Below are 26,159 nucleotides of genomic sequence, written 5' to 3'. Positions count from 1 at the left end.
ACGAAACAGTAAACATCCTGGAGAATCTCTTTCCACCGGACATTGTACAGCTCACAAACATTGCATAAAAAATACGTTCTTCCTTTACAAAGACAAACTCTGGGAACAAAAAGAAGGAATAGCAATGGGTTCACCTCTCTCACCAGCTCTAGCAAACCTCTACATGGAAAATTTTGAAAATAATGCTTTACAAAACTGACACATAAAACCAAAAATATGGCTGCTATGTGGACGATATCTTCATCATATGGCCAGGAACAGCACTAGAAACTGACTACATTTAAAGACTATCTTAATAACTTATATCCAAACATAAAATTCACTCTGGAACTAGAAGAAAATAAAAAACTTCCTTTCCTAGACATCCTTGTAGAAATAAATGAAAAAAAAAGAAAAACAGGTTATCATTCTCCATCTATATAAAACCAACAAACACAGGAAGATTTCTTCATGCTACCTCACATCACCACCCCAAACAAAAAATAGGCCTAATAAAAACCTTAAGGGATAAAGCAGACAACATCCCCAGTACAGAAGAAAAGAAGAAATACAATATTTAACACAAATCCTACAACTGAATGGTTACACAACTAAGATAATTAAGAAAATTCTCAATACAGCACTTACAAAAAACTTAAATAAACAAGCCTTCAAGAAAGCAGTTTACCCTTCCTTATATCAAGCATGTAACAGATAAATTAGCCAAATTACTCTACAAGTGCAATATAAAAGTGACTTTCCTGCCACTTGATCTCTTCATCCTCCCACATCACCTAATGAAAAAACCAGGGTTTTATAATATTCATTGTTCCTGTGGCATCTGCTACGTGGGCCAGACAGGGAGACAGGAGGGAATCCGCATGAGCAAACATCAAAAAGACGTGCAAAAGACGAGATAACATAAATTTGGCTTAACATATCTCGCAGCTTCTACCAGTTGTGATATACTCTGAAACAGAATTGTTTCACAAGAAAATTCACAGGCAGCAAATATGATTAAAATTCCTATGCAATGCAACAAAAATCAAGATTTGATTTTAAATCAAGTTTGGTCATTGTTTATTAAAAATTTACCCACTTCAGACCTCGGACAGAGTGAGCATGAACCACAGAACGTGACAACAAATAGCATCGTCTCCAACTAACACGCATTAACGGTTGTATAGATCTGTTATTCGGTTTTTTTTTAACGAACTTTTTTGATGTTCATAATACCAACAAATGAACTGTTTTTTTCGTAATTTCTTATAGTTTGTGCTTTAAACTGTTAGTTCTCTTTACCCCTGAAGATGTTTGGGTAAAGAGAACTTTACCCCTGAAACTTGTCGGGTTATTTTTAGTACTTGTTTAGTTTTTTAAAAACAGTTCTCTAATAAACGTGATCACAAAACCGGAATATTTCTATTGAAGGATGTACATTATTTCCACTATTATTCATTATCTATATGGATCACATTATGAAGGAAAGTGGTATTAAATCTATCAAAATCAGCAATATTAATCTTAACTCTTTACTTTATGCAGATGATGTTATACATCTGAATAAATCCAGTAGAAGTCAGCAAGATTCTCTGACCAAACTGAATAACTGTTGTAATAAATCTGGTATGAAAATCACAATAAAAATAAACAGAAACACTGAAAACATAAACTGAAACCTAAATGGAGAACTACAGAACAAGTAAAACCATCAGCTATTTAGGCACAATTTTTAGTGAAGAAGGCAAATTAAATGTGGAAATAGACAACAGAATTAGTAAAAATGGTATGGCAAGAAGTCGACTGAATAAATTTATATGACGTAAGAGAGAAATTGGTCAAAATACTAAAATAGTTGTATACAAGACTGTTCAAATTAATTTTAACTTATGGATCTGAGAGTTGTATTAGAAATAAAACATTTAATCAAAGACTGGAGACCACAGATAAGATAGTTCTGAGAAAGATTAGTGGAATGAACAAATGGCATTATTGTATTAAAAATGAGGATATTTTCAGCATTCAGAAATGTGTTAGCAGAGCTAATCTCATATGGTATTGTCACTTAAACAGAATCGGAGAGGAAAGATAGCAAAACAAGTGTTATTTTCCAGGTTGGCAGAAAAAAAAAAAAATAAAAATAAAAAAAGATCAAGATATAAGAAGGGCCTTAGAAAACAGAAATATATGATCTCATTGTGTTGGAGCTTAAAAGATTAATTTGGAAGACAACTGTTAATCAGAAATCAGTAATGGTGTAACTTTTTCATGTAGTACTATCATAATATCCTGTACACCACCTAAGGGTACATATCGGGTATTTGATGATATTAAATTTCATCCTGATCAAAACTAAGTGGTGATCACTTCCTATATCAAACATTTGATATAATCCTGCTTCTTGTATCAGCACAAAAATATTTCTTTCAAAAATAACATAGTCAATGAGATTTATTTTCTTATTTCTTATGTCTTCTCTCCACTGGAATTTTTGTACATCTTTATGCTGGAACATGCTGATAGTGGTAACTATTCCATGTCTTTTATACAAACATTCCTATATGTTATGTATTAATTTCCTACACTGTTGTTCAGATCTCCAGAGACTAATTTTTCCTTTTTCATTATGTCAGTTGCTTCCTCTTAATGACTAAAAAAAATTCCTCCACTTATTTCTTAGTACAATATTTTATAATGCCATAGACACAAAACATCTCATTTTACAATTTCCCATTTCTGATGTTGCCCACATCACTATTTGATATTAGTTGCCATTCAAGATTATCCTTGTGTTAGGTGCTGAATATAGTAGCCACCCCCCCCCCCCTCCTGATTGTTATTGCCTGAATACATCACCATGAGTTTACATTTAGAGGAATCTCACCGATTTTTGTCTTCTTTGTTTTGGTAACACTAATTATGTGAATATGGTACTTCAATTCTTCTGCCAGTTCGACTTCTTTTCCATTGATACTTCTAAAATCTATATTTAGTTTCTTATTTATTGGTTCTTTTGATATAATATGCACTTTGTTTTCTTCAGGTTAATAATTAATTCCATGCTAAGCTTCTGTTGTAAATTTCTTGACTAAGTTTTGAAGATCATCTTCAGATTCAGCAATAAGGACCATGTCATCTGCATAACTGAAGTTGTTAAAGTTCCTATCTGCAACTTTTACACCCTTCAATTCTGCAATATCTTTAAAAACTTGTTCACTGTATATATTATACAGTAAGAGTGATAAGACACATCCTTGTCTTACTCCTTTTTTGAAGTCAAAGCTGTCAGAATATGCATTTTTGTATCTTATTGAGGTCATCTGATTCCGGTATGTATTTGGAATTATACATAGAGCTTTTCTTTTTAACCCATTATTCTGTAGGATATGTATTAATTTCTTATGATCTATTGAAGCAAATGCTTTAGTGTAATAACCAGAAAAGATGTATGCTTTTCTGGTTATCAAGGCTTCTTTCGCAGGTTTTCAAATTGAAAATTCCTTCTGTTGTACCTTTGTCTTTTTGAAAACCTGATTGAATGTCTTCTATTTCTATTGACAAAGTGCCTTTTATTCTTTCTAGGATTATTCTCAGTAGTAATTTTGTAACATGGCTTGCTAAACTTATTGGTCTATATTCTCAATTCAAAAGTTCTTGAAATTTTGGGGATAGTGACAAAGATGGATTTTCTTATTTTAACAATTTCCTCTGTGTTGTTGTTAAGCATATTGTCTTCTGTTTTATATCCTGCATGATCTAATTTTTTCCTAATTTCTGAATTAAACACTGTTTATGTTGTCAGGTATATTCAGCGCTGTCAAGTCAAGTCTTTCAATATGATTGTTTTTAGAAATGTTTTTTAGTTTAATCTTTAAAGTAACACAAAACACGGTTATGGTCTAAACCTATATTAGCACCTAAATATGTTTTGATGTAGATTATATATTTTGGTATCTATTATTTATCATTACAAAATCTATTCGATTTCTTATAGAGTTATCAGGGTTTGTCCAAGTATATTAGGTTGGTTTTTTAAATCTGCTGCTGATTCTAAAACCTTCCAAGGTTGTATAAGCTGTAGTGAAGCATAGCATTTTCCATTTAGTTTTATGAAAGGTATCCAAGGCATGGTTAGCTAGATTAACTGACCATAATTGTGGGCGATTTTAACACCAAAGTAGGTCATCCCATTCACCAAATAGACACAATAGGACCATATGTGTATGGTATAAGCAGCAACTCAGGAATGGCTCTTACAGAATTCTCTATCAGTAACAAGCTTTACATTTTGAATACATTTTTTAAGAAAGCCCTCAAAAGAAAATGGACATGGAGAAGTCTAAATAGAGAAATAAAAAATGAAATAGATTATATACTGAGTAATAATAAAGAAATAGTTCAAGATACCTCAGTATCAATCAAGTAAAAACAGGAAGTGACCACCGACTGGTAAGAGGCAAAATAAAAATAAACCCCAAATTGGAAAGAATAAAATGGCTAAACAACAAAAAATCAAGACGTTTTGACTTAAAACCTATTGAAAACAAGAAGGATTATGAAGAAAAACTTGATCAAAAACTACTTAATAAATATATTTGAAGTAGAAGACATAAATAAAATAAGCAGAAACCTAAGGGAAGTAATAATCTCAGCAGCCAACAAATTCAAAAGCAATAAACAACAAAAAAGCCATAAACTTTCAAAGGAAACTATACAACTACTAAAAAAGAGATGAAATATGAAACAAGACAAAAACTTAATTTCTAAAATAGAATATGCAGGACTATGCAAAACAATAAGGAAAAAGATGAGAAATGAAATAAGATCTTATAACACTAAAAAAAAAAAGAAGCAACTAAAAACAATAAAAATATGAAAATACTGAGAAAACATTTATCAGTTGGCAAAAGTCAAATAACTGCAATAAAAGATAAGAATGGAACTATAATAAGGAACCAAGAACAAATCCTAAGCAGGCTAGAAGAATTTTATAAAGAACTCTATGGTGATCCTTCAATAGATAAATCAAATATAAATAACTCTTCTCCATCGCATATAAAATTCATCTCCCCCCCCCATTCACTTCAGATGAAATAAAAAAGTATTAAAACAAATGAAAAATGTCCTGGTGAAGACCTAATTCACAGAGAATTAATTAAATGGGTAGGAAACAATATAATTCACCATGTCACAAACTTACTAAATCTATGCCTAAAAGAGAGGAAGATACCAGAAACTGGAAAAATGCTACTCTGATACTGTTATTTTAAAAAAGGGGATAAAGAAGAAGTAAAGAACTATAGACCAAATAGTATTCTCTCCAATCTGTACAAAATTCTCACAAAAGTAATAACAAACAGGTTAACCCCCTCAAATCAACCAGTAGAACAAGCAGGATTTTGTCAAGTCTTTACACAATTGATCATATTCATGCAGTAAAACAAATAATAGAAAAAGCAGAAGAAAACCAATTACCTCTCTGTTTAGAATTCAGTGATTATAAAAAAAGCATTTGATTCCATCAAAACTAATGCAATAATTAAAGCACTCCAGAATCAGGGAGTTCCTGGAGAATATATATGGATCTCCTCCAGGAAATATACCACACTGCAACAGCAACAATCCAACTTCACACAAGTAGCAATAAAATATCAATTGAAAAAGGTGTCCGACAAGGAGACTCTCTATCACCCAAAATCTTTACAGCAGTCCTTCAAGAAATATATAATAATATAAATTGGACAAACCTTGGTATAAAAATTAATAACAGAAACTTAACACACCTAAGATATGCAGATGATATAATTTTTGCAAACACTCCAGAAGACCTATCCAGAGATAGGTCTTCTATCATTATATTAAAAGACCAATATCATGAAAGCAGAAAAGTCGGTCTAAAAATAAACTGAGAAAAACTAAATCATGATTAACCATTTTGTAACACCAAAAAACATAATAATAGAAAACAATTTCTTGGAAAGAGTCTCTTCATATACATAATTAGGTCATCTCATTGATCTAAACTGTAGACACCAAAAGGAAATAAATAGGAGAGTTCAACTTGCCTGGGGTGCATTCAGAAAATTGAAAAGCATTTTTCAAAATAATGATGTCCAACTCTGTTTAAAAACAAAGACATTTAACCAGTGTATGCTTCCAGTCATCATATAAGGTTGTGAAACTTGGTCACTAACAACAGCACTGGCAAATAAACTAACAACAACTGAAAGAAAAATGAAGAGGTTCATGCTAGGCATCACATTAAAAGATAAGAAGCAAAACACCTGGATAAGAAGCCAGACTCACATCACTGACATCATTCTTCACCATAAGCGACTAAAATGGAAATGGGCCAGACATCTATCCAGAAGAGAAGATGAGCAATGGACCACCATACCAACAAACTGGATTCCAAAAGAAGGGAAACAAGGCCGAGAATGGCCTAAAAGAAGGTGGAGTGATGAACTGTCAAATTTTGTTGGCAAAAATTGGTCAACCATTGCCAAGAACAGAGAAAGGTGGAAAGAACTGGAGGAGGCCTTCGTCCAGCAGTGGACAGAAAATGGCTGAAAAGAAGAATCATGGCAGCAGATGTATTTCTTGTGTTCCTCAAGACACATATTGACAGATCTCCTAGTTTTTTCATAATATGACAAGTTGCAAGAAAAAGGAACCTTGTAAACAACTTGAACATAGAGGAGATAGTGTGTATCTTTAGAGAGAGCAAGTAAGGGTTGCCAGTTTCAAGTGAGATTTGAAAGGTTCAGAGACTATATTTCTTTAAGGTTCTGGCTATAGGGAATAGATAACATTATTATAATCTGTATGTTTAGAGGGATGCAAGGTGATTGTAAGGTGAATTATATCTACCTGTGTAAGGTTTCACCCACAGGTAGATATAATTCTTGTATCTCTGCACATTTTTCAGAAGGGTAGCCAGTGAAGTTTCCTGGATGAACAGTTTTCACTTATCATATAGTTTAGCTTTGCATGATACTTGCTCCATGCAGAATTAACAAACATGTATTAAGGCTTAGTTGCTCGTTTGAGCTCATAATTATGTTTAATGGAATGAGAATTACAATTATACGGGGGAGAATGGAACATTATACAGAGCAATCCATAATCTACATTTAAGTTGTCAGTTAGCAGTTAGAACTGAAGGAAATTAGAACAGGAAGATGGTTTGATGTACAATCAGGGGTAAGGGAAGGATACATATTATCTCCACTCTTATTCATCATCTATATGGATCACATTACGAAAGATTTTGGCATTAGGCCTGATATTAGAATTGGAGATGCCAAACTTAGCTCTTTGCTTTATTCAGATGATGTACTCCTAAACATGTCTAGTGCAAGTCTCCAGGATTCTCTAACTAAATTGAATAACAACTGTAACAAATTTAGCATGAAAATCAGCAATCAAAAGACCAATACTATGAAAATAGGCAGGAACATAAAAAACTTCAGCTACATTCTGAATGGAAATCCTATAGAACAAGTAAAGTATTTCAGCTATTTAACCACCTTACCGGCCATTAAAGATCAAATACGCATCCTCAAAAGCTTCGTATCCATCATAAATTTCAATGTAATATCAATGGTATTACAATTTTAATATGCACTTCGCATCCATGGTAATGTGGGCGTATATATACGACCTGGTCGGTAGTGTGGTTAAGCAGAGTTTTCAGGGAAGACAGCAGGTTAAATCTGGAAATTATTATTATCATCATCATCATCATCTGACCTACATGGAGTCAAAAATTCATTGTGAGAGATTCACACTGTTGCACACAATGTTCATCCAACTGTGCCTTAAACTGATTCAATGTGTCTACATTCACAACACACTGAAGCAATGCATTCTACTCACAAACCACTCTCCATGCAAAGAAATAGACAACAGAATAAGCAAAGCTGGTATGGGGGGTAGCCAGCTGAATAAATTTATATGGAATAAGAGAGAAATTAGCCAAAAATCCAAACTAGCAGTACACAAGACTGTGTTCAAACCAGTTTAAAGATATAAATCTGAGAGTTGGGTTAGAAATAAAGCACTTGATCAAAGACTAGAGACCACAGATATGAGGGTTCTGAGAAAAATTAGGGGAATGAATGAACTGAGCATCAATTCCAGAATCATATTAAAAATCAAGATATTAGAAAGGATGTGTGTGATGCCAAGATGGCAGGAAAGAGATGCAGAGAAAGACCAAGGCCTAGGTGGATTGAATCAGTCAGAACTGAATGTAAGATATGACAATATTGGAGTGTTTACAAGTAATAGAATAATGTGGAGGACAATTGCAGATAGGAGATTAACTCTTTAACAACAGTAGCGTTTTGAATAGCTTTTCTCTTGTCACACTGCCATATGCATTTCCAGATCTACAAAACTTAAATACAGATCTTTGTCATATTCCCATGATTTCTTAACTATTTGTTGTAAAGTGAAAATCTGATCCTGCCAGTCTCTATTTAGTCTAAATCCAGCTTGTTCTTCACCAAGCTTCCCTTCCACAATCCTTCTCAACTGTTTTTCAAGTATACTGGCATAAATCTTAGCAGCAACACTCAGTAGAGAAATACCTCTGCAATTCTCACACTCAGTTTTATTTCCCTTTTTATATATGGATACTATGAGAGCTCTACTCCGATCATCTGAAATTTGTCCCTCTGTCCAGGCCTTCTGAAGTTTGCAGTGCAACTACTACAAGACTTTCATGCCTCCATACTTGATTGCATGTCTGTTGAGGGTTTTTTACCACTGTGCTGTCACTACTAGTTTTATCTAGTAATTTTTCGAAGTAATTAATCCATACATCAAGGACATCTTTTTCTCCTGTTTTCATGTCACCTTTATCATCTCTAATTCATTTCTGAGCTTTTTTTAACAACCACCAGAATATCTTGCCACCTTCTTGATATTTATTTTCTATGTTCTTACCAAAGTTTTCCCATGATTTTTGTTTAGCTAGTTTTACACAGTGTTTAGCTTTCTTACATTTGTCTCTGTATTCTCTAGGAGTACAAGATGACTTATTTGTCAGGAAATTTTAACATGCTTTCTTCTTTTCTTTCACTGCCTCTTCAACTTCCTGTGTCCACCATGGAGTTCTAATTTTTGTTTCCTTGCTGACAACCTCACCACATTCCTCTCTGGCTGAATCAATCAGGGTTTTCTTCAAGGCTTGCCACCGAATCTCCAAGGTTTGGTTCCTGTTTTTCAAACTCTTACATTTTTTCTTGAATAATGTTTTTGTATTTTAGTCTATAGTTCACATCTGAGAAGTGTTAAACTTTTATTCACTTTAAAACTTGCTTACATGTTCTTATTTTCAACATGAAATTCAATTTTATTCTGCTCAAGACTAAATGGTGATCACTTCCAATTTCAACTCCTCTGTACACTATAGTGTCCTGCACCAGAGAGAAAACACCCCTATCAACAATAACAGTCAATGAGACTTTTCATATTCCTTGCATCTTTTCTCCATGTGAATTTATGCACATTTTTATGTTTGAACATTGTGTTAGTAATAACCAGTCCATGTCCTGAGCAGAAATCCAACAGGTATTTGCAATTATTATTAGTTTTGCTCTTTTCTCCAAATTTTCTCAAAATATTTTTGTATGTCTGACAATCATTCCGGGGTGCTTAAGGGTCAAAGCTGTATAACTGAGAGGAGACCTCCACATAGCCTTTAAAGGAATGCAGAAAACCGACCAGGGCTTCTGACCTAATGTCCAATCCTCACCTTCTCGTGGTGCACCCTGTTGGGTATCTACTTTGATACTGAACAAACGAGGATGGGCTGGCAATTTGGGATTTAGCCGACCAAATTGTATTCTTATTGGTTAAACCAATATACAAAATGATGGTACAACATGACAAAATTTAATGCCGGCTGAGACATCGCCCGGTTAAACAAGGCCCCGTTGTTTTCGCCAGGGAACCAGGGCGAACAGCGAAAAGTCAGCTACTGGAACAAATCTGAAAACAAACCCCAACTCAACATCACCAGAGTTAAAGATCGGTACTATCAATGTAAGAAGCCTGAATGGCAAAGAAATGGAGCTAGCTGAGGAATTAGATAAGTACCAGATCGACATAATAGGTGTGACTGAAACAAAAAAGACCAAAACTGGTGAGATCTTTCTGAGCAATAAATACAAAATGTTATATTCAGGCAATGACAATCAAGGAAAAGAAGGAGTAGCCATAGTATTCAACACAAAATACGAGGCTAATCTTCTTGAATGGCAGTCAGTCTCAAGTAGAGTGATGTGGGCAAATATGAGAATGGGGAACTGGACAATGAGACTTATTTGTGCCTATGGACCTACAGAAGGTTCTACTAAAGGTAGAAGTGGAAGAATTTTTTGACACTTTAGAAAAAGCAACTGACACAATGAAAAAGGAAAAGTTGGTCCTTGTTGGGGATCTAAATAGCAGAGTAGGAAATGATTGTGAGATATACAAAAATATTTTGGGAAAATTTGGAGAAAAGAGCAAAGCTAATAATAATGGCAAATATCTGTTGGATTTCTGCTCAGGACATGGACTGGTTATTACTAACACCATGTTCCAACATAAAAATGTGCACAAATTCACATGGAGAGAAGAGGCTAGGAATAAGAAAAGTCTCATTGACTATGTTATTGTTGATAGTGATGTTTTCTCCCTGGTGCAGGACACCAGAGTGTGCAGAGGGTTTGAAATTGGAAGTGATCACTATTTAGTCTTGAGCAGGATAAAATTGAATTTCATATTGAAAAAAATAACATGTAAGAAAGTTTTAAAGCGAATAAAAGTTGAGCAGCTCTCAGATGTGAACTGTAGACTAAAATACAGAAAGATTATTGAAAAGAAAATGAAAGAGTGTGAGAACAGGAATCAAACCTTGGAGATTCAGTGGCAAACTCTGAAGAAAACATTGATTGATTCTGCCAGAGAGGCATGTGGTGAGGTTGTGTGCAAGGATAAAAAAATCAGAACCTCCCTGGTGGACACAGGAAGTTAAAGAGGCAGTGAAGGAAAAGAAGAAAGCATATCAAAAGTTCCTGGCAAATAAGTCAGCTTTTACTCTTACAGAATACAGAAACAAACGTAAGAAAGCTAAACAGTGTGTAAAACTAGCTAAACAAAAGTCATGGGAGGACTTTGGCAAGAATATAGAAAATAAATATCAAGAAGGTGGAAAAATATTCTGGAGGTTGTTGAAGAAGCTTAGGAATGGAGGAAAGAGTGCTGTAAAAGGAGTTAGAGATGATAAAGGTGACATGAAAATGGGAGAAAAAGATATCCTTGACGTATAGAGTAAATACTTTGAAAAACTGTTAAATGAAACAAGCAGTGATGACAGCACAGTGATAAAAAACACTGACCAGGCATGCAGTCAGGAATACATATCCATACTTGAAGTAGAAAAAGCCATCAAAGGCTTGAAATGTGGAAAGGCAGCAGGAGTAGATGATATTCGACCAGAAATGCTGTAGTATGGTGTTATGAAAGTCTTACAGTGGCTGCACTGCATAGTTCATAAAGCCTGGACAGAGGGACGAATTTCTGGTAATTGGAGTAGAGCTCTCATAGTACCCATATATAAAAAGGGAAATAAAACTGAATGTGAGAATTACAGAGGTATTTCCTTACTGAGTGTTCCTGGCAAGATGTATGCAAGTATACTTGAGAAACGGTTGAGAAGAATTGTGGAAGGAAAGCTTGGTGAAGAACAAGCTGGATTCAGGCCAAATAGAGGCTGTCAGGATCAGATCTTCACTTTACGACAAATAGTCGAGAAAGCGTGGGAATATAACAGAGATCTGTATTTAAGTTTTGTCGATTTGGAAAAGGCATATGACAAGGTGCCAAGAGAAAAGCTATTCAATACGCTACAGTTATATGGTGTCAATGGGGCATTATATCAAGCAATACTTAGTCTTTATTTGAGTTGTAAGTCAGCAGTTAGAATTGAAGGAAGTACAGGAAGATGGTTTAATGTTAAATCTGGTGTGAGACAAGGATGTACATTATCCCCTCTGTTATTCATTATCTATATGGATCACATTATGAAGGGAAGTGGTATTAAACCTGATATCAAAATTGGAGATGTTAATGTCAGCTCTTTGCTTTATGCAGATGATGTTATACTTCTAAATAAATCAGCTACAAGTCTGCAAGATTCTCTGACTAAATTGAATAGCTGTTGTAATAGATATGGTATGAAGGTCAGCATTAAAAAGACAAAGACAATGAAAATAGGCAGAATCATTGAAAATGTCAACTGTGTTGTGAATGGAGAACCCGTGGAACAAGTAAAACATTTCAGCTACTTAGGCACAATTTTTACTGAAGATGGTAAATTAAATATAGAAATAGACAACAGAATCAGCAAAGCTGGTATGGTGGGAAGTCAATTGAATAAATTCATATGGAATAAGAGAGAAATTAGTCGGAACACTAAACTAGCTGTATACAAGACAGTGTTCAAACCAGTTTTAACTTATGGATCTGAGAGCTGGGTCAGAAGTAAAACACTTGACCAAAGACTAGAGACCGCAGATATGAGAGTCCTGAGAAAGATTAGAGGCATGAACAGATGGCATCAATGGCAATATCATATTAAAAATGAGGATATTAGGAAAGAACTTGATATTGTCAGCATTCAGGAATGCATTAGCAGAGCTAATCTCAGGTGGTATGGTCACTTAAATAGAATGGGAGAGGAAAGATTAGCAAAACAAGTGTTCTCTGCCAGGTTGGCAGGAAAACGACCCAGAGGAAGACCAAGATATACGTGGATTGATATGGTACAAAGTGCCTTAGAGGATAGAAATATAAGATCTGATAATGTTGGAGTCTTGACAAGTAACAGACTGATTTGGAGGAAAATTGTAGATAGGAAGTTAGTAATGATGTAATTTTTTCATGTAGTACTGTCATATCCTGTACACCCCTTGAGGGTACATGGCAGGAATTTGATGATGATGACAATCATTCCTACTCTACTATTTAAATTCCTAACAAGAAAGAACCAACTTTTCCTTTTTCATTGTGTCAGTTGCTTTCTCTAAAGCATCAAAAAATTCCTCCACTTCTACCTTAGTAGAACCTTCTGTTGGCCCATAGGCACAAATATGTCTCATTGTCAGTTCCCCATTCTGATATTTGCCCACTTCACTCTATTTGATATTGCTTACCATTCAGGAAGATTAACCTTGATGGCTTTGTTTTTTTTCTACTTCAAGTATGGATATGTATTCCTGATTGCATGTCTGTTGAGGGTTCAATACTATAGCTACTCCTCCTTTTTCTTGATTGTCATTGCCTGAATATAACACTTTGTAGTTATTGCTCAGAAAGATCTCACCAGTTTGTCATTTTTGTTTCAGTCACCCCTATTATGTCTGTACATATCCAATTCCTAAGCTAGTTCAATTTCTTTGCCATTCAGGCTTTTATGTTGATAGTACCGATCGTGAAGTCTGGTGATGTTGAGCTGTGGTGTGTTTCAGGATTTGTTCCAGTAGCAGACTTTTCGCTGTTCTCCCTGGTTCCCAAGCGAAAACAACAGGAGCCTTGTTTAACCAGGTAAAGCCCAGTTGGCATGAAATTCTGTCATGTTGTACCATCATTTTATATTGTTGTTTAAACCAATAAGATTACAATTTGGTCAGCTAAATCCTAAATTGCCAGCCCATCCTTGTTCACTCAGTATGCAGGCAGATAACTAAGGGTGCACATGTGAAAGTGAGGATTGGAAATTAGGTCAAAAGCCCGGTCAGTTCACCAAATTCCTTAAAATGCTACGTGGAGGTCTCCTCTCAGTTATATAGCTTTGACCCTTAAGCACCCCACACACACCCTAGAAAATGAAGATGTTACAATTTTACAAAGATATTACTCATTTAATCACAATACTGGTCAGGACAAATATTTCCATCTTGTAAAACATCGATAGTGAACTACTGAATTGAAATACCATTAGATAATAATGAAATAGAAAAAAAAATGAAGTTTAAGACAGTTGATGTATTTCATCCATCATGGCTGGCTAGCCGAGTAGGTGGTTAATATGGTACAAGAAGGGAAAAGACCAAAAGAAGACAAGGGAAAAGAGGAAGTAAAGCAAGAATCGCGTTTCAGAGTCCAAAGATGGTTTTTGCCATTTCAAACTTCAATAATAAAAGCAGTGATATCAATTAATAATAAAACTCACCTATCACCTAGACTTAACACTAAAGCAAAAATATGCTGGCATGCTGAGTGTATAGCTTCTGCAATTTCAAACCTAATAGATGTAGGTTTGAATCTCATCATGTCATGAACATTTTTAGTTCATGAGATGAACTTCTGACTGATTCTGTTTTCCAGTATTGACTGCAAATCTGTTTATTAGAGGTTATGTTTGGTTTCTGAATTATCTATTCCTCCCTTCCCTAGTACTAATGTATTATAAACTTATAATCTTTTGTGGTAGGGATTCATATAAAAACAAGCAGAAATGTGAACAAATTCTGTTATTAATGAGATTCAAACAAACTTTCAACTCAAGAGAGAAAATGAAAATAGCACAACATAATAATTTCATACAACTAAAAGAGCAATAAAGCTTGTTAGATAATTTTAACTTTGCGAAAAACAATGTCTTTTAGCAATGAATAATAATACCTGTTTCTGTTTCACAATTGTATGCATAAAGATATAGTAATATATCTGGCACAGGTTCACTTTTCTCTGACTGATATACAACTTGTTCACTAACTTTTATAAGATCTTCTTCTCTGGGTGCTTCAATAGTAGGTGGATCTATAAGTGGTAGCCTTTTTCTTATGAGATCTAAAATTTAAAAAAAAAAAAAAAATCTCATACTTTAAAATAAATATATGTATTTATTTATGTATTAATTCACAAAACAATGTGTCAATAATGAATTTTGATTTATTATTAACACAAAGTTCATTATAAACAATGTCAGATATGATATATGGAAACCAAATTAAAAAAATAGCAATCCAAAAAGAAATTTAATGAAATTATGAAATTTGCAGAAATTTCATAACAAACCAATTCACAATTCAGATACAAGAAGGATTCAAAATTTAATAATTCAAGATGTGGTCAATCTATCTATTTGACTATTATACCTCTCCCATAACCAGCTGATCATACATAACTGACTTTGAGAAGAGGACAAGACAAGCTCTCTTAAGAGAATTCTAACATCTAATTTTTCTTGACATAAACATATTACACATATTGTCTCTTCAGTATCCAAGAAATTGGTTCTTTTGCTTCCCCTGTTACTATACCTCTGAACAACTATTAATTATACAAATCACAAATCCATCCAACCATTAAATACTGTTCATATTCATACACAAGAGAGAATAATTTGAAACCCTAAAAGGTTCCAATAAATCTGACTCAGTAAGAGGAGAGAGCAGTCAGGCTAATTAATTACCTCAATCTCACCAATTCACACCGCAGTTCAGTTTCTCACAGAATAAAGTTTTCTTCCTCTTCATTCCCTTCAGAAGACTTCCTGCCTTTATGTACTTCTCAGAAAGTATAATCTACAAGGTTCAAATTCAATATGAATGAGTTTTTTCCTTTTGACTTTCTGCTTATCCAACATTACTATCCTATCATGTGTGTGTGGGATTACCATGAAAAAGAAGATAAATAGATACAATTTTTATTGAATTTGGTAAAAGTATACATTTGAAGAATTTTTTTTCTTTTTTATATTGCTTCCACTGATGAAAGGTTGTGCACCTATCATACAATAGCACCGTCAATGCTATATGGAACTTTTTTTTTTCAAGCTACTTCAAGCCTCTGATAAGCAGGATGGTGGTTTCACATTAGGTAATGAAATTCATTTCCCCTAAAGGGAATCACAAACATCTATGCCAACTGTGGGATTTGAATCCCACAGTCTGTTTGTTGATGAGTGAATATCCTTACCACTCACCTAAGAAAGCCAGCAACAAATGAAACAAAATGCAATAGAGAAATGCATAAAAAGGCCTATTTACACTTTAAAGAAAATATTAACACGTAATGTAAAAGAAAATAGATGCTTTTACTGATTCAAAAGACATTACAGTTGTGGCTTGTTTCCATATGAAATAATTTCCAATCTCTTCTCATATACAGAAGAGGATATGAACTTGAACTCTTCAATGAAGTAGACTGGAGATTTTCCCATGAGGATGATATTATGTAGTTTCAAATAACTCTATGTGAAATGTTTCTTGGACTATGTGGGTGATGAAGGCTGGTTATTGTGTGTTTCAGGTAAAAGCTACAGATAGTTTCAGCAGAAATGAAGAGGAAGTTACATATTCTGTACTACTTCTGACCTATATAGAGTAAATAATAGTAGTCTTCTTTGTTGTCTTGTGTATGTGTGATTGTCATTTTGTCAGAAGGATAGGTGAGATGTGTGTCAGGGTACCTAGGATGGTTTGGAAGAGGTACAGATCTGATTTGCCTAGTCAAAATTGCAAGGCTTAATTGGATAGGCTAGATATTTTGCATTAACCTCCATTGTGCTGGTCTAAGGCTGCATCTTACACAGGGAGGCCCACTGAAGTTTAATGGTAATTTAATGCAGAACTGTTGCTAGGTGCACTGATATCAAGATGTGGTATATTTTCTTGAAGGTGACAGGTACCAGTGACAGGTTCACAGTAGAGAAGCTTCAGAAGATACAAGCTAAAATGAGTTTGTGGAAGTTTTTGGTAGAAACATTTATGCTTTTTAATCTTGTGGTACCAGAAAAGGTTTTTATAATGGACCCATGGATAGCACTGTTCTTATCCATGCCCAGTTTCAATTAAGGAGAAGAAAGTATTGGCCAGCTGTAAGACTCATCATATTGCTGTTTGAAAACAGAGGTTCTGTAAGTACAGTTGCTAAGAACGATCCATTAAGTGTGTAGCAAGGTGCTATACTTTTCCAGTGCTGCTAAGTATTTTGGTAGTAAACAGGCAGTTTGGAGGTTATGGTGCATTAGTCATTCATCAGATGATTGTCAATCTTTTGGTATGTGTTGAAAATAAATGGAATTAATGAAATGGAATTAATAAATGAAACATGTATGTTTCACTGAAAAGCTCTAATGAAGGTGATTTTGCAAAATGTAACAATTTTCAAGGAAAACCAGGCATTAGTCTGATGCTGGGTGGCTTACAATATGATGCACAGGGTGTTCGGATGGCTTTTTTCAACTGAAGCATGCCAGAGCACAGTAGTCTACTTATTCCAACATAAGTTTTGGACTTTGAAACAGTGAACAATTATTCAAATGTCAAAGTGGTAAATAGATTATAAAAGTTTGAGTAAAGTTAAATATAGGAAAATTGGTTTTAACAAGCTAAAAACACCAACATATTAATGCTTTTTTTTTTTTAAATAGTTGCTAAAATGCTTCCAGTGACAAGAACATAACTCATATGAAATGCAAATTTTAAAGATAAGTTTAATAGATGAAACTGAAAATCTCACCTGTAAAATATGAAATAAAGCAATTGCAATACATTGAGTCCTTCAAGATACAAATATAAGTGTACTGCTTCTCTGCTTCAAAGGTTAAAGTAAATCCTTGATTGCCCAATAGCACACTGATTGTCTTCAAATGTTCTAAATGCTTTGCATCCTTTAGTTCAATAGACTTTTCAATATCTTCCCTAGAGATGAGAGACAATACATTCAATTAAATTCACATCTGGATAGTTGACAGAAAGAATATGGAAGAAGAAATTGATGAGCCATATTCCATAAAAAACATAAGTTATGAGGGTGGTCTGAAAAGTTCTAGGCCTAACAATGAAAAAAATGAAAAATTATTTTTATTTTTCAACATAATCTCCCTTAAGACTACATTTATTCCAGCAATGCTCCAGTGGCATTATCCCGTCCCTGTAGTGGTTCTCAGTAAGATCTGCAAAATACCCCTCTACAACTGCAATCACCTCTTGATTCAAAGAAAAACGTTGACAGCAAGCAAGAGTTTAGTTTTGGGAAGAGACAAGTCAGAGGGAGCCAAATGTGGGGAATAGGTTGGACAGTCCAACAATTCATAGCACAGATATCTTAATTTTCCCATTGTCAAAACACCTTTGTAGGCAGGTGCATTGTCCTGATGAAAGATGATTTTTTTTTTCTTCTTCTACAAACCAGGTCTTTTCTCATGAATTTTTTCATCTAGTCTAGTTAAAAGATCGAAATAATATTCCCCAGTTATTGTTTTACCCTTTTCAAGATAATTAATAAACAAAATGTCTTTAGCATCCCAAAACACCGATGCCACAACCTTTCCTGCTGATGAAACAGACTCTGTCTTCTTTGGCGCTGAACAACAGGCTTCTGTCTGGATTCTGGTGTAATGGTGAATTAAAGTCTCATCCATAGTAATAAATCAACATACAAAATCAGTTTTATTCTTGTTCAAACGCTCCAAGCACTGTTAAGAGATTTTCATGTGAGTGCATTTTTGATCTGCTATGAGCAAGCGCTGCACCCATCTTGCGCAAAGCTTTTTCATTTGCAATTCTTCATGCAAAATATATCCCACATTCTTTTGAAATGCCTATAGTCTCAACAATTTCACGCATTTTGACTCGCCGGTCATCCAATACCATATCATGCACTTGATCAATGATATCTGGTGTTGTTACGCTTTTTGGATATCCTTCACGTGAATCATCTTCAAGGATGGTATGGCTAAGTTTAAACTCGGCAGTCCTTTTCTTAATTGTTGAAAATGAAGGAGAAGAGTGTCCATAAACTTTTATGAACTTCGAATGAATTTCTTTTGGTGTTAAACCCTCTTTTGCAAAGAATTTTATAACTGCACGATACTCAATTTTATCCATTTCAAGGGATACAAACAACACTTTTGCTTCAGACAGCTGTATAAAACAAACTACTTGATAGAATGACTTGCAATTTCACATGAATGCCACATAGTTATGTCAGTGAGTTTGTTATAAAGGTGCTTGTATACCAAGAATCAATTGTAGTTTTAAATCAGAGTGCAGTGTTTGTTCAACAGTGGATGTCTATAAGCTTATTTATACAGGTTGTCCCAAAATTCACGCAAGAAGTAATTTTGATAGAAAACACAGGTTTTTAATTAAAAATTGTAATTTCTTATTGATTCATAAAGTATACAGTATAGGGTTATGCATGGAATAGCATATCAGGTAAATGGCCTCCACGGCTTTGCTGGCACATACACACTCTTTTGTCGAAATTTTCCATGACCGTTTTGCATAAATGTGGCTGAATTTCGTTGATACAGCACTCAATTTCCTCCTTCAAGGTGTGAGTGGTCGTGGGCTTGTTGGCATAAGCCTTAGACTTCAAAAAACCCCAAAGAAAAAAGTCCAATGCCGTTAAGTCACATGATCTGGGCAGCCAATTCTGATCACCAAAACGGGAAATTACACGACCAGGAAATGACTCTTGCAGTAATTGAATTGTTTCTTGGGCTGTATGGTATGTGGCACCGTCTTGTTGAAACCACATGTCGTCCATATCCATATCTTGCAATTTAGGCACAAAAAAATGGATTATCATGTAGCGATAGTGAGCACCATTAACTGTTATTGCCTTACCGATGATACCTCCAGCCCAAAATTCGCACCAAACAGTGACACGTTGTGGATACATTTGTTTCTCAACAATCACTCGTGGATTTTCTGAACCCCAAATGCGACACTTTTGTCGATTAACGAAGCCATCAAGATGAAAATGAGCCTCATCGCTGAAGATGATTTTGTCCAAAAAATAAGCATCCACTTGTTGTTGTTCCATAATCCATTCAACGAACTCTCTTCACTGTGTGTGGTCAGTGGGCTTCAGTTCTTGAGTCAATTGAACTTTGTAAGCATCAAGAAGCAAATCTTTCGTGAGAATACACTGTAGAGAGCTTCTTGAAATGCCCAATTCAAGACCACGGTGCCGAATTGATGTTCCTGGACTCTCAGCAACACTCTCACGAACTGCTTCGATGTTTTCTGTTGAACGACTTGTTGAAGGACGGCCAGAGTGCATAAGATCACTATACACTTGATTCAGTTTTCTTGAATTTTTTAATTAATCGTTTCACAGTTGATGAAGTTGAATCACTATTCCGACCATATTTTGTATGAAAATTGTGAACTGTAGCTGCCAAACCTTCATTATTTTTAAAATATTGCTCAACAATGAAAATGCATTGTTCTTTCTATAGCACTCCATTTTTAATAACCCTGAACTGTCAGCTGCCACGCTGTCTTTTTTTTCTTGTTGGCAACACTATACCGCACAAATGGCGTTAAATTTAAATCTTGCATGAATTTTGGGACACCCTGTATATATATTATTATAATTGATAGTACTGGCACCATAACAAACTCGAACAGTGATATGCAAGATGTCATTATCCAGGAAATTCAATATGAGGGACTTTATGAAATGTAGAGAGTGTGAATGCAATGTATTCTCTATTAAAAGTGAGTAATTTGTGGTCATAAGAAGGAAGATAGCAGTTTGATGACTGAATGTGAAAAAAAAAAAACCCTACAAAAATTTAACTGTTGTAGAGAATGATTTAGTTTTGAGTAGGTAAAAACTAGTATTATGTGGAAAATAAAAATGTGCATGAAAGTTTTTAAAAGAATTAAAGTTGAGTAACTTTCAGGATGAAGTGCCTACTAAAGTATACTAATATTATTGAAGAAAAAAAGTGAAAGAGCTTGAAAATAAAAATCAAGCCTTAGATACTCCATGGCAAAATCTGAAGACAACAGTAATTGATTGAGAAGGGAATAAATGGGCAAGTTTATAAGGATACAAAAATCAAAACTTGGTGGATGCAAGATATTAAAGAAGCCGTTCTGAAAAAAGAAGAAATCATATCAAAAGTTTATAGTGTATGTCTGGAGGGAGGTTGTATTTATTTTTTACTTACTTCTCTCACTCACATACTGAGTGGTTAAAATTCGTAAATTCAAAATAAAAAGAAAACAACGAAACAAAACTCCAAATCTAACTTGCACAGAAGTTTGTATCCCAGGATTGTAACCTAACCTCTTAAATCAACCTATTTAACTATTAAACCCATTAAGTCTCACTAAGAGACTAGAGTCTTCAAACACTTCTCAACCAAACTAAGAATCACTTCTGGAATTCTCAACATTGTTTTTTAAACTTTATCAATGGTTTTGTCACTTCAGAACAGCTCTGCTTTCTATATAAAAGTGTTTGAAGAAATAACTAAAACCACATCCACTATTAGAAGTCACTTGCCAGACTGAGAATCCTAAATAAAACAAACTTTACTGTACCCATTTTTGCATGAACTTAAGAGCAATAAAGTTCTTTTCAGCTTCGACTGAAATAAACCTTATATGGATTAATGACTCTTAAAAACTTAACATTTATCTCTTCATACCTCTCAGTCTTCCACTTCTAACTTTGTTTCTAATTTCTCTCCAGTCTTCATATACCGAAGACTCAGAAACTACCACAAGTTTTTTCCTGATGTGTTCCTTTTCTATTCCATGAACAGCTGAATGCCTAGCAATGTCCAATATTTTTTTATTTTATTTTATTTTATTTTATTATTTTTTTTTTTTTTTAGTGTGCATGTCTGGGAAATGCAATTGAGAAACTTCTGCAAGTCCATCATCATTATGTGGTACGTATTATAAAATCTTCTGCTGTTTCACAATGCGTTATTTTATTAACTTTACTATTCCACACATTTTTTCTATATATTTTCCTTTCTTACTCTACTTCCTCTATCTTACAATTGTTTATCCACCTTCCGTATTTACTAGTCTATGAATACTGGAAATTTATTTTGTCAGACTACGCCACCAATATATCATTTCATTGGCATAAGACTAAATCAAACTTCCAGTAGATTTCCCTCTCTCTCACGAGCGAAGTTTCTTTTATCAATGTTTACTTTAACAGTCGTGGTTTGTAAATGAACTGCATTTTTATTGCCTTAAATTATTTCCCGCTCACAAGTTCGATTTATTTAGGAACAGTGCAGTTGTAAAATAAAGAAATGGGTAGCACTCTTTTAAGAAATAAATAAAACACATTTATTTAGATTAATATGAAATATACATGAATCAAACGACAGGGAGATTGTTTTCTCTACCCATCTAAAAAAAATTCTTTAGCATAAAATTAGAACCATTTTACTTCAACACTAAATAATCTCTTTAACTCAAAAACTTACATACTCTCTGCTTACAATTTCAACTTATTAAACTTCTAATTCACTTGCAAAGAGGTTAGCTAACTCTCTATTAAGTTATCCTTACAAATTTTATATCAACTTCAAACATGCCAATTGGTTTTCTTAAAGACACTTCTTATTACTATTGAACAATCTATTAAAAGTCCATCTACAACCTACTATGAGAGAGAAAATACAAAAAGTTTTAACTTACAAAAGACTCTGTATCGCATATTCAGTCAAAAGTCTTTCACTACAGTCTTATGGCATGTCTTTCATCTCAGGTCTCAAGCTTCCTCAGGAATGTCTGGCTTCAGTCAAATCTCATTGGGAAAATAGTGGGCTGTGGACTGTGACCTACAGTACTCATACATACAGCTCCAGCAAAAGGTTGTTCTCCCATGGCAAAAAGAAAAACTTCCGAGTGAAGTTGCCTCGGGTAATTCATATTGCCTTTTCTCCTCTGCTTTGGCTCGCCAAAAATGCCTGGATGACTGCCGTCTCAAGTAGCTTGAACTCCCGCCTCTAAGAAACTGTAATTGCTGCCAACTGTCAACCGGGATCCCTCTCTGGCCTGGAAGCTTTTCTCCGGCAATTGGAACTTCTCCTTTTGGCAACTCAAAGTTATCTCTCTAGACTGGAACCGGGAAGCTCCTCTCTGGCAACCGCTGGAAGCAGGTAGCTCCGTCTGCGGCCTCTGGAAATCCACTCTCTGGCCTAGAAGTCGTCTCTCTCTCTCTCTCTCTTTAGCAACATCTCGAACCAGGAAGCTTCCTATGCTTGGCTCTGTCCCTTTTTATTAGGCCTTCTCTGAGACCTTGCACGAAGTTTGTAACCCCCAAAGAACTCAGCATGACTCTTTCATCTTCTTTCAAGTTTGGCCTGCTTTCTTTTGATTGCAAGTTGCTGGCCATCGGAAAGTCGTTTGAACCTTTCTGACTGACTTCGGAGGTGTTTACGTGCAGAGCTTGTAAGCCTTTCACATACACACAAAATTTCATAAACACCTTTCTTATGCTGCCATGTAGATCTATTACATACAGCTCCGGAGGCAAAACATTGCCTTGTTTTTTAACACACTGAAATATTCTTATTAAAGGAGTATGTACAGTTAACTTCCAAAGGGTTATTTACAAAAATATCTAGTACAAAATATACATAGACAAACAAGTTATTTTTACAACATTCTCACAGGACTTGACCTCTGTAAAAAATCGATGTAAAGCGCTTTGGTATTTTTAAGCTACATCGGGATTTTACAGTACCATTACTGCTTTCCAGCACTGGGCTTGAAACAATGAAGCTGTTTCTTCACAGTGCAGGAAAGTTTATTTAATTATAATTTCATAATGAAATAGCCAGAAATTATAACAGTTCATTATTTCACAACTTCTCATGCTGAGCTAGGCTCATTTAATCACTTCTGATAATATAGAAGTGACTTTTGCTTCTCTCACTATTTACAACATATCGTAAACATTTGTCTACACACAAACAGTATCAACATTACAAAACTTTTGACAGCTCATACAAAATCACGTTAACCTCTGATAACCAATTTTAATAAATTTACTTCCACATTAGAGTTTTCAGTTTTTAAAAAATGCTTTAAAAAATTTTTTTTTGGATAAATTTATAAAATTCGAAAACTGGTTTTAAAATTTAAAAAACCAGTTTTAGATACTAGACTTTATATGTAAAAATAAATTGATTATTTAATTAAAAACATTAACATTTTGACTTGAAATCGCCTCAGAGAAATATATTGTAGTAAAACTAATCTTCATGAGTCAGGTGAATGTTTGACATGCAAATCTACAAATGCATCGTATTATGCTATTCAATGTGGCAGCACACAGACTGACTGATGATAACATTAGCTGTGTTATTCATGTACACCCCACCAGACCAGTTTACTGCGTACTACCCGCTACGCAGTACACAATGTGCTGCCACATTGTGTACTGCGTAGCGGTACACACTGTACCGCTACAGCTCCATTCACTTGAGTTTGATCACAAGCAGGAATAGGAAGTTTATGTTATAGCTCAGGGGAACCCTTGGCACACCAATGACTTTTTTCCGGCATGCAACCTACGGCTCACCTTAAAAAATAATTAAATATTTATTTAATTATTTTTTAAGCACACAGACTGACTGATTTAAATAATTAAATCAGTCAGTCTGTGTGCTGCCATATCCAAAATCTTCGCTGAGTTGTATATTCTAACTTAATAGAATATATAATTTTATTAAGTAGAGCAATACCAAATAAAAATGCAATAAAGAAACAAACACTATCAACTGTTTTATTAATAATAAGAAAATGAAACAAACATCCTATTTCCAAGCCATCTATCTCTGTGATATACTTTCGTACCAGTTTTGTCCCGTTCAGTTGTTGCATCATTTACCAGGCAGCCAAATGTGAAGTTACTTCTTTACCATCATTTTATATATATATTTTTGTGCGTTTTGTAAAGAATTTATCGGTTTTCTAAAGTGTGTATATATGTGGATTTGGATTTAATTAAATCATAAGTCATTAAAATATGGTTTGGAAATATTTATTGTCAATTAATGTTTACTTTTTTAGATATAAATGCAAATTTTCTTTACATTGCCATAAACATACCATATTTACTTGAATATAACTCTCGCTTTTTTTCCCCCCAAAAATTAAAGCTAAAAAATCGTGGTGCGAGATATATGTAGGGATTTTCGAAAACTAAAGTTTTCAGGAAAAAACAAAATGGGAATGACTTACCAACATTCTTGGTAAGTCATACCCATTTCCTGAAAACTTTAGTTTCTAAAAATTCCTGCATATATGTTGCACCATGATTGCTACTGCTACTTCCGGCCTAGAGAGTGGTTTCCTTGTGTGCTTCCTACCCAAATAGAGTCTAATTAATAATCTTCTTTTCCATTATTTCAAGCAAAAATTACCAGTAATTTACAAGACTTGAGATATGTAATGAACAATCCTAATGAATGATTAATGAGAAGTGAAAGCTGAGCATGAAACAAACAGCAATGGTAGACCAGTAGATATAGAGCAGCTATGAACACATGGAAATGATTGGTGCGGTATTAACAAAAGATCGCGCAACCCAAATATAAAAGCAAGCTGCCAATTGTTGAGTTGAAATGCTAATTCTCTTCATGTCAATATTCTTAATATCTGAAATTGCTATAACAATATTCACTATATATTCTTAGTTTTAACACGTTTACAAATTTTAACACGTTCCGTTGATTTTTATTGCTGCTTTGCATTTGAGCTGGGGGGGGGGAATCACACATCTAACTAAAAACTATTGTTTTTAGTTAGATACTGTGTTTGTCAGTGCAACATATGGTTTTGCTTGAGTCTACGCAGCAGTTTCTGTGGGAAGAGGACATGCGATTCATTAGTTAGTGCCGTTTTTATCGCAGTTGTCTCTAATTGCACCATTTGTAGAGAAATATATTACACAGATGCCAAATGTCTCTGTACCTCATTCAGTTATACAATAAAACTACTTGCTTTCTTGCATCTGCAGTATAGTGGCTATTGGAGAGGGTGTGTTTACTGTGGGGAGCGAGTTACTATAGTCCCGACATCATCAAATTCCTGCCATGTACCCTCAAGGGGTGTACAGGATATGACAGTACTACATGAAAAAATTACATCATTGCTAACTTCCTATCTACAATTTTCCTCCAAATCAGTCTGTTACTTGTCAAGACTCCAACATTATCAGATCTTATATTTCTATCGTCTAAGGCTCTTTGTACCGTATCAATCCACCTATATCTTGGTCTTTCTCTGGGTCATTTTCCTGCCAACCTGGCAGAAAACACTTGTTTTGCTAATCTTTCCTCTCCCATTCTATTTAAGTGACCATACCATCTGAGATTAGCTCTGCTAACGCATTCC

General features: G+C 34.5%; 1 protein-coding gene across 15 annotated transcripts in view; it reads right to left on the bottom strand.

Moving 5' to 3' along the window:
• The window catches only part of LOC150099022 (uncharacterized), a 589,139-nt gene that overhangs the window by 44,682 nt on the left and 518,298 nt on the right, over positions 1-26,159 (bottom strand). For all 15 annotated transcript variants that reach the window (XM_090405631.1, XM_090405632.1, XM_090405630.1 and 12 more), the window contains 2 exons: positions 17,503-17,684; positions 14,659-14,826 (listed from right to left, as the gene is read on the bottom strand). In XM_090405631.1, coding sequence (XP_090261757.1) covers positions 14,659-14,826; positions 17,503-17,684 — 350 coding nt within the window. The remainder of the gene's footprint in view (positions 1-14,658; positions 14,827-17,502; positions 17,685-26,159) is intronic.

Source organism: Typopeltis vanoorti, chromosome 15, assembly GCF_054136105.1.
Source record: "Typopeltis vanoorti isolate ZY-2024b chromosome 15, IOZ_Tvanoo_1.0, whole genome shotgun sequence".
NCBI classification, from domain to species: Eukaryota; Metazoa; Arthropoda; class Arachnida; order Uropygi; family Thelyphonidae; genus Typopeltis; species Typopeltis vanoorti.
This window is presented reverse-complemented; position numbering and strand designations above follow the sequence as displayed.